The 13,416-nt window shown below is 34.3% G+C and overlaps 1 protein-coding gene across 1 annotated transcript in view; it reads left to right on the top strand.

Moving 5' to 3' along the window:
- The first annotated feature begins 230 nt into the window (after window positions 1–230).
- Window positions 231–13,416, top strand: part of CCDC73 (coiled-coil domain containing 73) — a 93,682-nt gene continuing 80,496 nt past the window's right edge. The window contains exon 1 of the mRNA XM_045557009.1: window positions 231–368. Coding sequence (XP_045412965.1) covers window positions 231–368 — 138 coding nt within the window. The remainder of the gene's footprint in view (window positions 369–13,416) is intronic.

Here is a 13,416-nt window from a genome sequence, read left to right as displayed (position 1 = left end):
ACTACCAGAAAAGGCCTCAGCCATAGAGAAACAGAATAGGACCATTGTTGTTGAGTGTTTTCTGTATCAGAGTCAAGAGTGGTAACAAAACAGTTATTTGGTGCTGAACTTGGAAGATTACAGAATATAGGTTGTTGTGTTTTTATGGTAACTATCCTTTTACTTGAAAAACCTAGATAAATGATTTTTTCAGTTAAAACGTTTTTATATTACAGGAAATAAATATTAAAATGGAGGATGATTTCAAGACTGAGTCATCATCATCTACCTTTACTCTTCAAAGTTCTTCAGAGACCTTGTTTTCTATTCAGCTACTAGATTTCAAAACAAGTTTACTGGAAGCATTAGAAGAGTTGCGTATGAGAAGGGTAAGCTCCTTTTTTAAATGCTTTTTTGATAAGAGAACTTGATTTTCTTAAGTTTTTTTGTTTCTCAAGGGGAAGAAAAGACCTAAAAGCCCCTCTTGTTTAGAAAGAAAATATACAGTCCAAATAATGAAGTAAAAGTGAATAGGACAGATTAAGTCAATGATCAGAGAATGGAAAATAAGAATTTGGAAACTAAACCAAAAAATAAAACAGGAATTTTCCGATTGTTAATACTTGATAAGTCAACTAGTATTTATTGAGTCCCTGGAAATACACAGATCATACTATAGTTAGATACTAGAAAAAGAACTCCTCGTGGGGAGATTACATTTTTGTTAAAGTTATACTATAAGTGCTTATGAAATGATTAAATAATGAAATAAGGCAGCACATGATTAAGTGACAAAATAAATATATGTAGCAAGTGTTCTAGGTTCAAAGAGTGAAATATCCTTATTGTTAAAAGTGATAACTGATATTTTTAAAAAGGAGATACATAGTATAAAATTGTAAAACATGTTGATTTCAGCAGGAGATCTATATTATGCAAATCCCCTTAAAAAGCATTTCATAGCCGGGTGTGGTGGCTCACGCTTGTAATCCTAGCACTCTGGGAGTCCGAGGCGGATGGATCATTTGAGCTCAGGAGTTCGAGACCAGCCTGAGCATTAGTGAGACCTCGTCTCTACTAAAAATAGAAATAAATTATCTGGCCAACTAAAAATATATATACAAAAAATTAGCCAGGCATGGTGGCACATGCCTGTAGTTCCAGCTACTCGGGAGGCTGAGGCAGGAGGATCACCTGAGCCCAGGAGTTTGAGGTTGCTGTGAGCTAGGCTGATGCCACAGCACTCTAGCCCGGGCAACAGAGTGAGACTCTGTCTCAAAAAAAAAAAAAAAAAAAAAGCATTTCATTTCTGAGACTGGTATGTGTCTGACTTTGAAAACTATGTTGTTAACTGTATAGAACGGATTGGAGCTTGTAAGATGCTGGAGAAAAGAAAATAAACTATAAAACTATTGCAATAATGATCTAGGAGTGAGTTCACTAGGACTTCATATGACTGAAGATAGAACAGAAGAGGCAGAAAGAAGAATCAATAGAATTTGATGACATCCTGAAAATAAGCTATAAGTGAGAGATCTGAAATGTTTTTATTATAATATGGGCCTGTTCTAGGATATAAAATGTTGAAGTTTATTGTTATAATAAGAAAATTTAAATATTACAATTCATTTTATATAAAGCTGCTTATTAGTGTAACAAAAGTATGTTTAATGATGAAATCCTACTTAAAAAATGGTATTTTTATAAAGTTAGTTTAAAATGTTACCTTTAAGTAAAATAACTTTATGCCACAAATTTAAAACTTAATATTCTGTTTTATTATGTTTTAAATATTATATTTTAGTCTGTTCATATTTCCAACTTAAAAAACAAGCTTCCTTTAAAAATCTGAAAAATTTCAGGTTAGCAAAGGAACAGTGTTAAGGGTAAGGTGGTATCTCATTGTGGTTTTAATTTGCATTTTCCTAATGATTAGTGATGTTGAACATATTTTCTTATGTTTGTTGGACATTTGTATATCTTCCTTTGAAAATAATCTGTTCATCTCCTTTGCCCACTTTTTGGTGGGATTATTTGGTTTTTTTCTTGCTGATTTGTTGGGTTCTTAGTAGATTCTAGATATTAGTTCTTTGTCAGATGTATAATTTGTGAATATTTTCTCCCATTCTGAAGGTTGTCTGTGTCCTCTGTTGATTATTTCTTTTGCTGTGCAGAAACTTTTTAGTTTAATTAAGTCCCATTTATTTATTTGTTTTTGTTGCTGTATTTGCTTTGTTGTTGCTGAATTTAGTCATAAATTCTTTGACTAGGCCAACATCCAGAAGAGTTTTTCCTATGTTTTCTTCTAGGTTTTTATGGTTTCAGGTCTTACATTTAAGTCTTTAATCCATCTTGAGTTAATTTTTATATATGGTGAGAGATAGGGATCCAGTTTCATTCTTTTGCACATGGCAGTGAAAAGGGAACAGTTATACACTGTTGGTTGATTGTTAACTAATACAACCTCTGTGGAAAACAGTACAGAGATTCCTCAAAAACTAAAATTAGACCTACCATTTGATTCAGCAATCCCCCTGCTGGGCATCTACCCAAAGGAAAAGAAGTCATTTTATAAAAAAGACACCTGCACCTGAATGTTTATTGCAGCACAATTCACAATTGCAAAGATATGGAATCAGCCTAAGTGCCTATCCACTGATGAGTGCATAAAGCAAATGTGGTATATATACACATGGAGTACCACTCAGCCATAAAAAGGTATGAAATAATGTCTTTTGTAGCAACTTGGCTAGAACTGGAGACCATTATCCTAAGTAAAATATCTTAGGAATGGAAAAACAAATATCACATGTTCTTACTTATAAGTGGGAGCTGAAGAAAGGGTATATATGGTCATAAAGTGGTGTAATGGATGTTGAAAGCTAAGAAAGGGGGAGGGTGGGAGCAGGTGAGAGATAAAAAAACTACCTCTTGGGTACAGTGTACACTATTCTGATTGATAAATACACTAAAAGCCCTGACTTCAGCATTATACAATTCGTCTATGTTAGAAAAAAGCATTTGTACCCCTAAATGTATTGAAATAAAAAAAAATAAAGATAAACAATTCTATTACTAGAGTTTGATAATGGCCTAGTTGTGTTAGAGGCTATATTATAGGAAAGCCTATGATGATATGTCAAATGCCAGACCATTTTGAGTGCTTTTAGACACTATCTTCGGAAGAGGAGGAACAGTGTTTTTAATAATTACATGTAAGAATATATGCTACCTTCAATGAAATTCCTCACTGAAAAGAAAGCTTTCTTCTTAAAAGGGTAAAAAATTTCTCCCTTTCATGGAAAAAGATAGTTTTTGGCTTTTATATTTACTCTGATGGTAACACTTTATCCGCATTCCTGGATTTTAAATTTTTCCCAACATTTTATTAGGAAAATTTCCAATGTACATAATAGGTGAAAGAATTTCACAGTAAACATCCGTATACCCACTGTGGTAGACAGAATAATGGCACGATGGATGTCCATGTCATAATCCCAAGAACCTGTGAATATATTACCTTATATGGCAAAAGGGACTTTGTTGATGTGATTAAATTAAGAATTTTCAAATGGAGGGATTTTGCTGGATTATTTGGGTGGACCCAGATGTTGACTCTCATAAGAATCATAAAGCTGCTTGCTTACAAGGCCTGTAATCCTAGCACTCTGGGAGGCCGAGGTGGGTGGATCATTTGAGCTCAGGAGTTCAAGACCAGCCTGAGCAAGAGTGAGACCCCATCTCTACTAAAAAAAAAAAAAAAAATAGAAAGAAATTAGCTGGACAACTAAAATATATAGAAAAAAATTAGTGAGCATGGTGGCGCATGCCTGTAGTGCCAGCTACTCAGGGAGGCTGAGGCAGAAGGATCGCTTGAGCCCAGGAGTTTGAAGTTGCTGTGAGCCAGGCTGACGCCACAGCACTCTAGCCCGGGCAACAGAGTGAGACTCTGTCTCAAAAAATAAATAATAAATAAATAAATAAATAAACAAATAAAGCTGCTTACAAGAGAGACATAGGAGAATGACTCAGAGAAAGAGATGTGATAATGGAGGTAGGGGTTGTAGTCAGAGAGAAACAGATTTGGAGATGTTATGCTGCTCACTTTTTGAAGATGGAAGAAGGTTCTAAAAGCCAAGGAATGTGTGTGTAGGTGGAAGCTGGAAGAGGCAAGGAAATGGATTCTCTCCCAGAGACTACACAAGTTATACAGCCCTGCAGATACCTTGGATTTATGACCTAAAGAACTGTAATAGAATACGTTTGATAATAGAATAATTTTGTAATAGAATTTGTTTAAAGCCGCTGAGTTTGTCATTATTTGTTACAGCTGTAATAGGAATCCAATATACATATCATCTAGAGTCTATGCTTGATTTCTTATATATCTGTCTGTTGTTGATCTTATTTTTTTGATGCATTTCCAATTAAGTTGGAAGTTACACACTTTAGTATGCATATTATTAACTAGAGTTCAATTTTTGTTTATATATTCTTTTAATATAAAGTGTATATGGCTGGGTGTGGTGGCTCACACCTGTAATCCTAGCACGCTGGGAGGCAGAGGCAGGAGGATCGCTTGAGATCAGGAGTTTGAGACCAGCCTGAGCAACAGGGAGACCTTGTCTCTACCAAAAATAGAAAAATTAGCTGGGCATAATGATGTGCGCCTATAGTTCCAGCTACTTGGCAGGCTGAGATGGGAGGATCGCTTGAGCCTGGGAGTTTGAGGTTGCAGTGAGCTATGATGATGCCAGTGCACTCTAGCCTGGGCAACAAAGCAAGACCCTGTCTCCAAAAACAAACAAAGAAAAATCTGGGAATTTTCTTTTACTTTTTATTAACCTTTAAAAATTGGTTTCTCACTTATTTCTACTATATGAGATAATATACTCTATGTAATCTCAATCACTTAATATAAGTGGATATTTGCTTTCTGGCCAAGCATATAATCCATTTTGGTAAATATTCCAGCATTGATGAACTTGAAAAGAATGTGTAGTTTGTATTTCTTGGATGTAATGTTCTAAGAATATGAATTATATTGATCAACTTTGTCAGTCTTGTTCAAATCTCCTATATTATTACTGAGTTTTTGTTTATATTTTCCATCTTTTTCTCTCTCCATGTTTCAGTCTGGCTATTTTCTCCTGTCCTTTCAGTTCCTTAATCCTCTCATCAGTTTGTTTAATCTACTAATAAAGTCAGTATATTGAGTTCTTAATTTCATTCATTGTATTTTTCAGTTTTAAAATGTCCATTTGGTTCTTCATTTATAATTTTCAGTTCCTGTTTAAGTTCATTTTATCATGTAATTTCTTAAGTATATTAATCACATATATTTTAAAGTATATGTCAATAAACTCTAATATACGGACCTCTTGTAGATCCATTTTTATTGTTTTTTTTTTCCCCCTTGATTTTGGTCATTTGATTTTATCTCCTAGAAAGTAGGGTAAATTTTGATTGAATGAATAACTTTGTGCATGAAAAAAGAAAATTCACAAGGGAAATTTGAGCCTTTGGTTGGTATTATCTTTCTCTAGAGACATTTACATTTGCTTCTGGAAGTTAGCATTGGGCAGATCATTTTACTAGTGAGAGACTGAGCTGACTGGAGGCTGAGTTTCCATCTTATTGAGGGTTGGTTTATTTCTACTCTCTACTCCAAGAGTGTAGCTTTTTGGGGGTATCCTGGGATATTTGCCAGTGTCCCTCTTCCTTGGTGGGCCCTGAACACCAACTAAGCCTATCCCCGTAAGACTGCTGGTAGATCTGCCTCATTTTCTCAGCCTCTAGTCAGCTATCAAATGCTAATTATTAGGATCATCTCTCTGTACTTCCCTTCTCTCTGTGATCTTGGAGCTGTATTCTAAATCATCAATCTTTTTGCAGAATCATGAAATTGTATAGTTTTAGAGATGGAAATGACCTGAGATAGATTCTAGACTAACCTAAAACCCGGAGACTTTAAGAAACTAGTACTCAGATCTCCTATTCTTTGTTCAATACTCTTCCATTAATATATCTAATAAATCACCTGGAATGAATAACGTAGTCAACATAAAGTTGAGCTATATTGTAATGTGTTAGATCTCAAAATGGCTTTAGTTATAATGAGCAAAACACAATTAAGTGTTTTATAAATAAGTAAGACAACAAAATACAGTAGTTTCCCCCTTCAGGGGATAAGTTTCAAGACCCGTAGAGGATGCCTGAAAACCTGGGATAGTACCAAACCCTATATGGTGTATACTATGTTTTTTCCTATACATACATACCTATGATAAAGTTTAATTTATAAATTAGGTATATAAGAGATTAACAACAACAATAATAAAATAGAACAGTTATAATAATATACTATAATAAAAGTTATGTGATTGTGGTCTCTGTCTTACAATTATCTTATTGTACTGTACTCACCTATTTTTGGATAGCAGTTGACTGCGGGTAACTGAAACCTTGGAAAGCAAACCTGTGGATAAGAGGGGAACCACTGTAAAGTCAGAGAAAAAGATTTTTCCTACTCTACTAAAGTGTATTTCCTACTTAACTATACAGTAATTAACAAAAGAGGGAACATTACTCATTTTTTTCCTTATGGACCTAAATTGATAATGATAGTATTTGAAAAAATGGAATGTTTTAAATTAATAGTAATTAACAAATTAACAGTCTGAATCAACAGAATGCTTTATATTGAATCCACAACGTGTGCATTTTAGAAGTTAGACACTATTTCTGATAAATGCCCTTATCAGATAGATCCACAGACTTACTGATAAAGAGTACGGATTAACAATAATAGCACAGGAGTAACAACATCAACTCTAGTCAGGATTCAGGTAGTTGGCATGTGATGTGAGTAGGGTAGGAATTATGTTGAACTGAAAAGCCTGTATCTTCAGTTCAACCTACAGCTGCCATTCCAGGTAGAAAAATGGGCCTTGTGCTATCAGCTCTTTCAGTTGTTGAAGAGAAACTAGAAATCCAGATTTCAATATGAAATCTATCAGATTCTAAAAATTGGAAGTAGGTTGACAGTTTTTAAACAAAATATATTTCTGAGCCAAATCATGTGTACAATGGGGATAAAGGACCTCTACCACAAAGCTTTTAAAATATACATTCGATAACCTTTTACAAACCATTTCTCAGTCTATGCCTTAAGAGAATTGAAAATTTATTAGATACTACATGCCATGTAAATTAATAACTGTACTATCACATAGTATGTATTATGTATCATAGTAGATCTATGAGCAAAGTATTATGATAGTTCAGAGAAAGGGCACATTACATTTTTTAAATATCTAAATAGGAATAAATTTTAGAATTCTAAATTAGCAATAAATAAAACCCAATGGAATTTTGGGTAGCCTAAAATAACAATAATTTTCTAAGAAAGTTGTGAGGGAAAACTGGGTAATAAATGGTATAATATGTGGTAAATAACATTAAGCAGCACTTCAATAGCCCATAAAATTAAAAATGCTATAAGTAGAATCATACTCCTTTCTGATTATTATGATTTGTAGAATACATTTAATATGTCTTTATACCACATGGAAAACTGTTAAAGTGAGTGTTAGCCACATTGCCAAAAAATAGCATTATAATATACTTCTACTGTATTAGGATTTTATTAATTTATGTTTTCTATTAAAAATTGTTAAACTGTTTATCAGAACTTTCATTTTTTCTTCTATCCATTCCTGTAGCAGCTTTAAAAAGTTATTAATAAAAATTCCTTTTAAATTGTCAATGAGAAAAGCTATATTAAATTTAGTAAGAAAATTCTGTCTAACTTCAATAAAGTATCCCAGAATATAGAATCTTGAAAGTGTTTATTTTTTATTAGATGCCTTAGGACCACAAGGATTTAAGTGTTTTTACAAAAACAATAAAAGAGGAGTAATTTGATGGTTTATTTACTCTTTGTAACCTTTAGAAAGTGTCATGTTTTTTTTAAAGTGCTTGCTTCAGGCTGTAGTTTTACAAGATGGGCTGTGTATTGGTCAGGCCTTTTCAATTCTTGACCCTGAACAGATTTAGGGACATAGTACATACAGCAGGCACATGTCCAAACAGCCAAAACAGTAACTGGGTACTTTTACATTCCTTTTCAAACTCATAATCCATCTCTTATGAAATTGTTCAAATCGGTTTCTCATGTTGTGTAAGAAAATACTAATCACTCTTCCAGAGAGTTTCTTAGTCTGATTAGCTAAAAAAGTATTCAAGATAATTATCTCTACTATTCATGGGATAGGCGAGAACTTAATGTTTTTAAAAAATCTTTTTTCCAATAATATTTAAACTACTGTTTTCACATTAGTTGATTTAATCTAGTATAAAGATTTCTGATATGGAAAAATATTAATATTAGAACATTCAAAGCAATTCTTTTGTTTTTCATTCAATAAATTTCTAGTTTTATTTTGAAATGTTTTACTGAATAATCAGAATGTAGTTGCAGATTTAACATAGGTAAAATGATTTTGAAGGGTTTTTTAAATTTTGGGGGATATGAAGATTAAATTCTAAAGGATTTTTCTTTTCTCTCTTTTTTTTTTTTTTTTGAGACAGAGTCTTGCTCTGTCACCCTGGCTAGAGTGCAGTGGAGTCATCATAGCTCACTGCAACCTTAAGCTCCTGGGCTCAAGCTATCCTCCTGCCTCAGCCTCCTGAGTAGCTGGGACTACAGGCACATGCCACCATGCCTGGCTAAGTTTTCTATTTTTGGTAGAGATGGGGTCTTGCTCTTGCTCAGGCTGGTCTTGAACTTCTGACCTCAAGCGATCCTCCCACTTCAGCCTCCAAGCGTGCTGGGATTACAGGTGTGACCTACTGTGCCCAGCCTAACTTCTGAAGTTTTTGAAGGAAAGGAGTATATCATAACAATCCATAGTGTCCTACAGCATCCACCTTACTTTTAAGATATCTTAAAGGTAATATAATGCAGCATTTAAGAGACTCTGGAGACAGATCATCTGGGTTCAAATACTGGCATTGCTGTTTATCTGCTGGGTAATTTTAGGCAAGTTATTTATCCTCTTGCTACCTCAGTTTCCTCATGTATAAAATGGTGATAGTAAGAGTACCTACCTCATAAAATTATGTCAGGATTAAATTAATCAATACCTAAAAAGTGCTTAGAACAGTGTCTAGAATCTGGTAAGATCTCAGAACCCACTCTAACCACTAAAAGAGAAGTGGTTAAAAGAGAACTAGACATACATGATGAAAACAGTGTCTTACCCATTTTCAGTATAACTGCTTTGAGAAGAGATGTATGTTTTATGTACCCTCTCTCCCAGAAAAAATGTATATATGTACATTTATTTCCTCTTTCAACCTGTTTTGACAATAGATATGTATTACTGTAAGAGAATCTAATCTTTCCTCATTCATTTATTAATATAATGTAGTGTACACTGTTGATATACATTTCCTTCCTTCTTCCATGTTGGAAAAACTCTGATTGTGTCTTAGGGTCTACTTCTCATGAATGTGAGTCAGATATATCCTCACTGGTCTTAATTACTCATGAAGATCCAGTGTACTCCCCTTGCCAATGACTGGCTTAGGAGTGGGCATGTGACCTGGTTCTGGCCAATGAGATATTAGGGGATGTGTGTTGGGAAGCTTCTGGGAAAGGTTTTAACTTTTTATTAAGAGAATATACTTTTTCTACTGCAAGATACTCTCTGATTTGTCCTTAATGCCTGTAACTAAAATAACCATTCTACAACCTTGAGGGATGGAAAGCCTGAGGAAAATCACTTTCATAATGGCAAAATGGAAAGGTGGGCAGAGTCATGGTTCTTGATGATACTGTTGAGTGAACCACAGAAATAATCAATCCTAGAAGCACTCTACCCATAGGCTTTTTTTTTTTTGGGGGGCGAGGTTCTCAGGTTGTTTTTTTTTTTTTTTTTAAAGAGACAGAGACTTGCTCTATCGCCCAGGCTGGAGTGCAGTGGGGCAATCATAGCTCACTGTAACCCGAGTTTCTAGACTCAAGTGATCCTTCTGCCTCGGCCTCCCATGTTCCTAGGAGTACAGGTGCACACCATCATGCCTGGCTAATTCTTTTAATTTTTTGTAGAGACAGGGTCTTGCTATGTTGCTCAGGCTGGTCTTGAACTCCTAGCCTCAAGTGATACTCCAGCCTTGGCCTTCCGAAGTGCTGGATTACAGGTGTGAACCACTGCACCTGGCCTCTACATTTAGACTCCTTTTCATGTGAGATGGGAACTTTCATAAGCAATTGTGAGTTGGATTTTGTTGTTACATGCTGCTGAAAATATTCTAAGTAAGACAACTTTCATGAAAGTCTATTTTTGTGTAACATAGTGTAAGAGTGTGTATGTGTGTATAATAAAGCAAAGAATACAAGTAATAGGAAAATATTTTGTTTAAAAAGTACATATTTTGTCTAACATCTACTCTTTGGTTTATTCCCAATATTTTGTTATGAAAATTGTCAAACATATGGCAGAATGGAAATAGTTTTACAGTGGACACTCATATACCATTAACATTTTACTATACTTGCTTTATCACATATCTGTTTATCCTTTTGACTTCATTCTTTGATGATTTCAAAGTAAATATCAGTTATCAGTACACTTCCTCCTAAATACTTTAAAATGCATATCATAAAGCAGTTTACTATTTCTTTACAGCTTTTTTCTTTACACTAAAATTTGTATACAATGAAATGTACAAATCCCGGCTGTACATTCAGTGAGTTTTGACAGATAACTATAATGTAAAACCTTATCAAGATATAAAATGTTTCCATCAACCTAGAAAGCTCCCTCATGCCTCTTTGCAGGAAAATTCTACTCCTACTCTCTCCACAAGAGATAATACTCTTTTGAATTTTTTCCATACTCAATTAGTTTTATTTTTTCTAACATTTTATATAAATGGAATTGTGCATTATATGTTTTTTTAGATAGGGTACTCTCACTCAGCATGTTTTTAATCCATTTATGTTGTGTGTATTAACGTACAGATCCTGTACATACTTTTTAAAGTGTATACATATGTATTTCATTTTCTCTAGTGTGATTATAAATTATATTGTATTTTTAGTCTTGATTTCTGCATGTTCATTGTTAGAATGTAGGAATGCGATTGATTTGTTTTTCTGTGTTGATCTTGTATCCTGTGACCTTATTGAACTCACTTAATAGTTTTGGGAATTTTTTTGTAGGTTCCTTAGAATTTTCAATGTATACAATCATGTCATCTGCAAATAGAGACAGTTTTATTCCTTCTTTTCCAATCTGTTTATTTATTTATGCTTTAGTGCTGTGGCTAAAACTTCCAGTACTATGTTTAATAAGAGCAGAGAGAGCAGACATCCCTGCCTTGTTTCTGATTTTATAGTGAAAGCATTCAGTCTTTCACCATTAAATATGATGTTAAAGGTAAGGTTTTTGTAAATATTCTTTACAAAGATTAAAGGAAATTTCCTCTATTCCTGACTTGTTGAGAGTTTTTATCAAGAATGGGTGTTAGGTTTTGTCAAATGCTTTTTCTGTGTCAATTGATATGATCATATGCTATTTCTTCTTTAGCTTATTAATTTGGTAGATTACACTGATTGATTTTCAACTGTGAACCAGCCTCGCATACTTGGAATAAATTCCACTTGGCCATGGTGTATAATTTTTTTATATATATTGTTGGATTCTGTTTGCTGATATTAAGGATTTTTGTATCAAAATTTGTGAGAGATATTGGTCGGAGTTTTCCCTTTTTGTACTTTTTTTGGTCTGGTTTTTTAATTTATTTTTTAATTTTTTGAGACAGTATCTGGCTCTGTCGCCCAGGCTAGAGTGCCGTGGCGTCAGCCTAGCTCAGAGCAAACTCAAATTCCGGGCTCAAGTGATCCTCTTGCCTCAGCTTCCTGAGTAGCTGGAACTACAGACATGCACCACCATGCCTGGCAAGGTCTGGTTTTGGTAGTATGGTAAACAAGCCTCATAAAATCAGTTGGCATGTGTTTCCTCCTCTTACATTTTTCTGGAAGAGACTGTGTCAAAATGATGTTAATTCTTTCAATGTTTGGTAATATTCTCTAGCGAAACCATCTGGGCCTGGAGATTCCTTTTTATATATTTTATATATTTTATATAATTAGAAAGCTCCGGGGAGCTTTCTGATTATATATTTAGTTTCTTTAGTGTTACAGGGCTATTCAGATTGTCTGTCATTTTGGTTGAGTTTTGGTAGTTTGTAATTTTTGAAGAATTGGCCCATTTCTGTAAGTTGTCATATTTATGAGCGTAAAGTTGTTTATAGCATTTATTTATGATCTTTTTAATGACTATAGTATTTTTGTACATGGTTTCTTTTAGCTCTTGGAGCATATTTCAAATAGTTGATTTACAGTCTTTAGTAAGTTCAACGTCTGGGCTTCCTAAGTTTCTATTAATTTTCTATTAATTTTTTCCCTGTGTATGGGTCACACTTTACTGTTTCTTTGCATGCCTTTTGTGTTGAAAATTGTACATTTTGTATATGTAGCAACTCTGGAAATCAGATATTTCCCCCTTTCCAGGGTTGCTTGATTGTATTCCTTTGTTTACTCAGTAACTTTACTGAACTGATTTATAAAAGTCTACAGTCTTTGTTTTGTGTGGCCACTGAAGTTGCTGTATTGTTAGTTTAGTGGTGACAGAGATTTCCCTAAACACTTAGAAAAAAAATCTCCTAGTTTTTGCAGAAGGGCTCTGTGTATGTTTGTTAAAGCACACCTTCAACACTCAAATGAGGCAGTTTTCAACTTTGCCTATTAAAGTTTTCAGATTTCTCTAGTGAAAACTTATGTTTATTGTGTGGGCTAGTTCAGGAGTATTACATTATTTTAAACAAAACCAGAGCATTTTTCTTTTTCTTTTCTTTTTTTTAATTTCAGCATATTATGGGGGTACAAAAGTTCAGGTTATGTATATTGCCCTTGCCTCCCGCCCCAGAGAGTTTTTCTAAAATGACTGCTTAGCTTTGGGCCTCCTCACTTGACTATGAGTGTTCCCTTTGTGCTACTTCCCAGAGAAAATCTGTCTTTGCAGCTCTCCCAGCTGTATCTTCCTCTGCTTTTTACTTTATGCTTATTGGTGAGGTGGTGGTGGCAGGATAGGGAAGAAGGGCATTCTCTGATATTCTCAGTAAGCTTCAATCTTAGGTGAACCTGAGTCTCAGGATAAGTTCTTCACGAGTGTTTTGGTCCCTCCTTCATAAGTAATACTGGACTTAGCATGTATTCTTGCTCCTCCCCCAATGATAGAACTGTTGTTGCTTTGTTTTTCCAGTCATCCTCTTCCCAGCTGCCATGGGTTTCCACAAGTGCTCTCAGGTGGTAGTTTTTTTTTTAAATAGAGATGGAGTCTCGCTCTTGCTCAGGCTGGTCTCAAA

Source organism: Lemur catta, chromosome 7 (assembly GCF_020740605.2).
Source record: "Lemur catta isolate mLemCat1 chromosome 7, mLemCat1.pri, whole genome shotgun sequence".
Taxonomy (NCBI): Eukaryota; Metazoa; Chordata; class Mammalia; order Primates; family Lemuridae; genus Lemur; species Lemur catta.
Note: the sequence above shows the minus strand (reverse complement) of the source record. Positions and strands in the feature narration are given on the sequence as shown.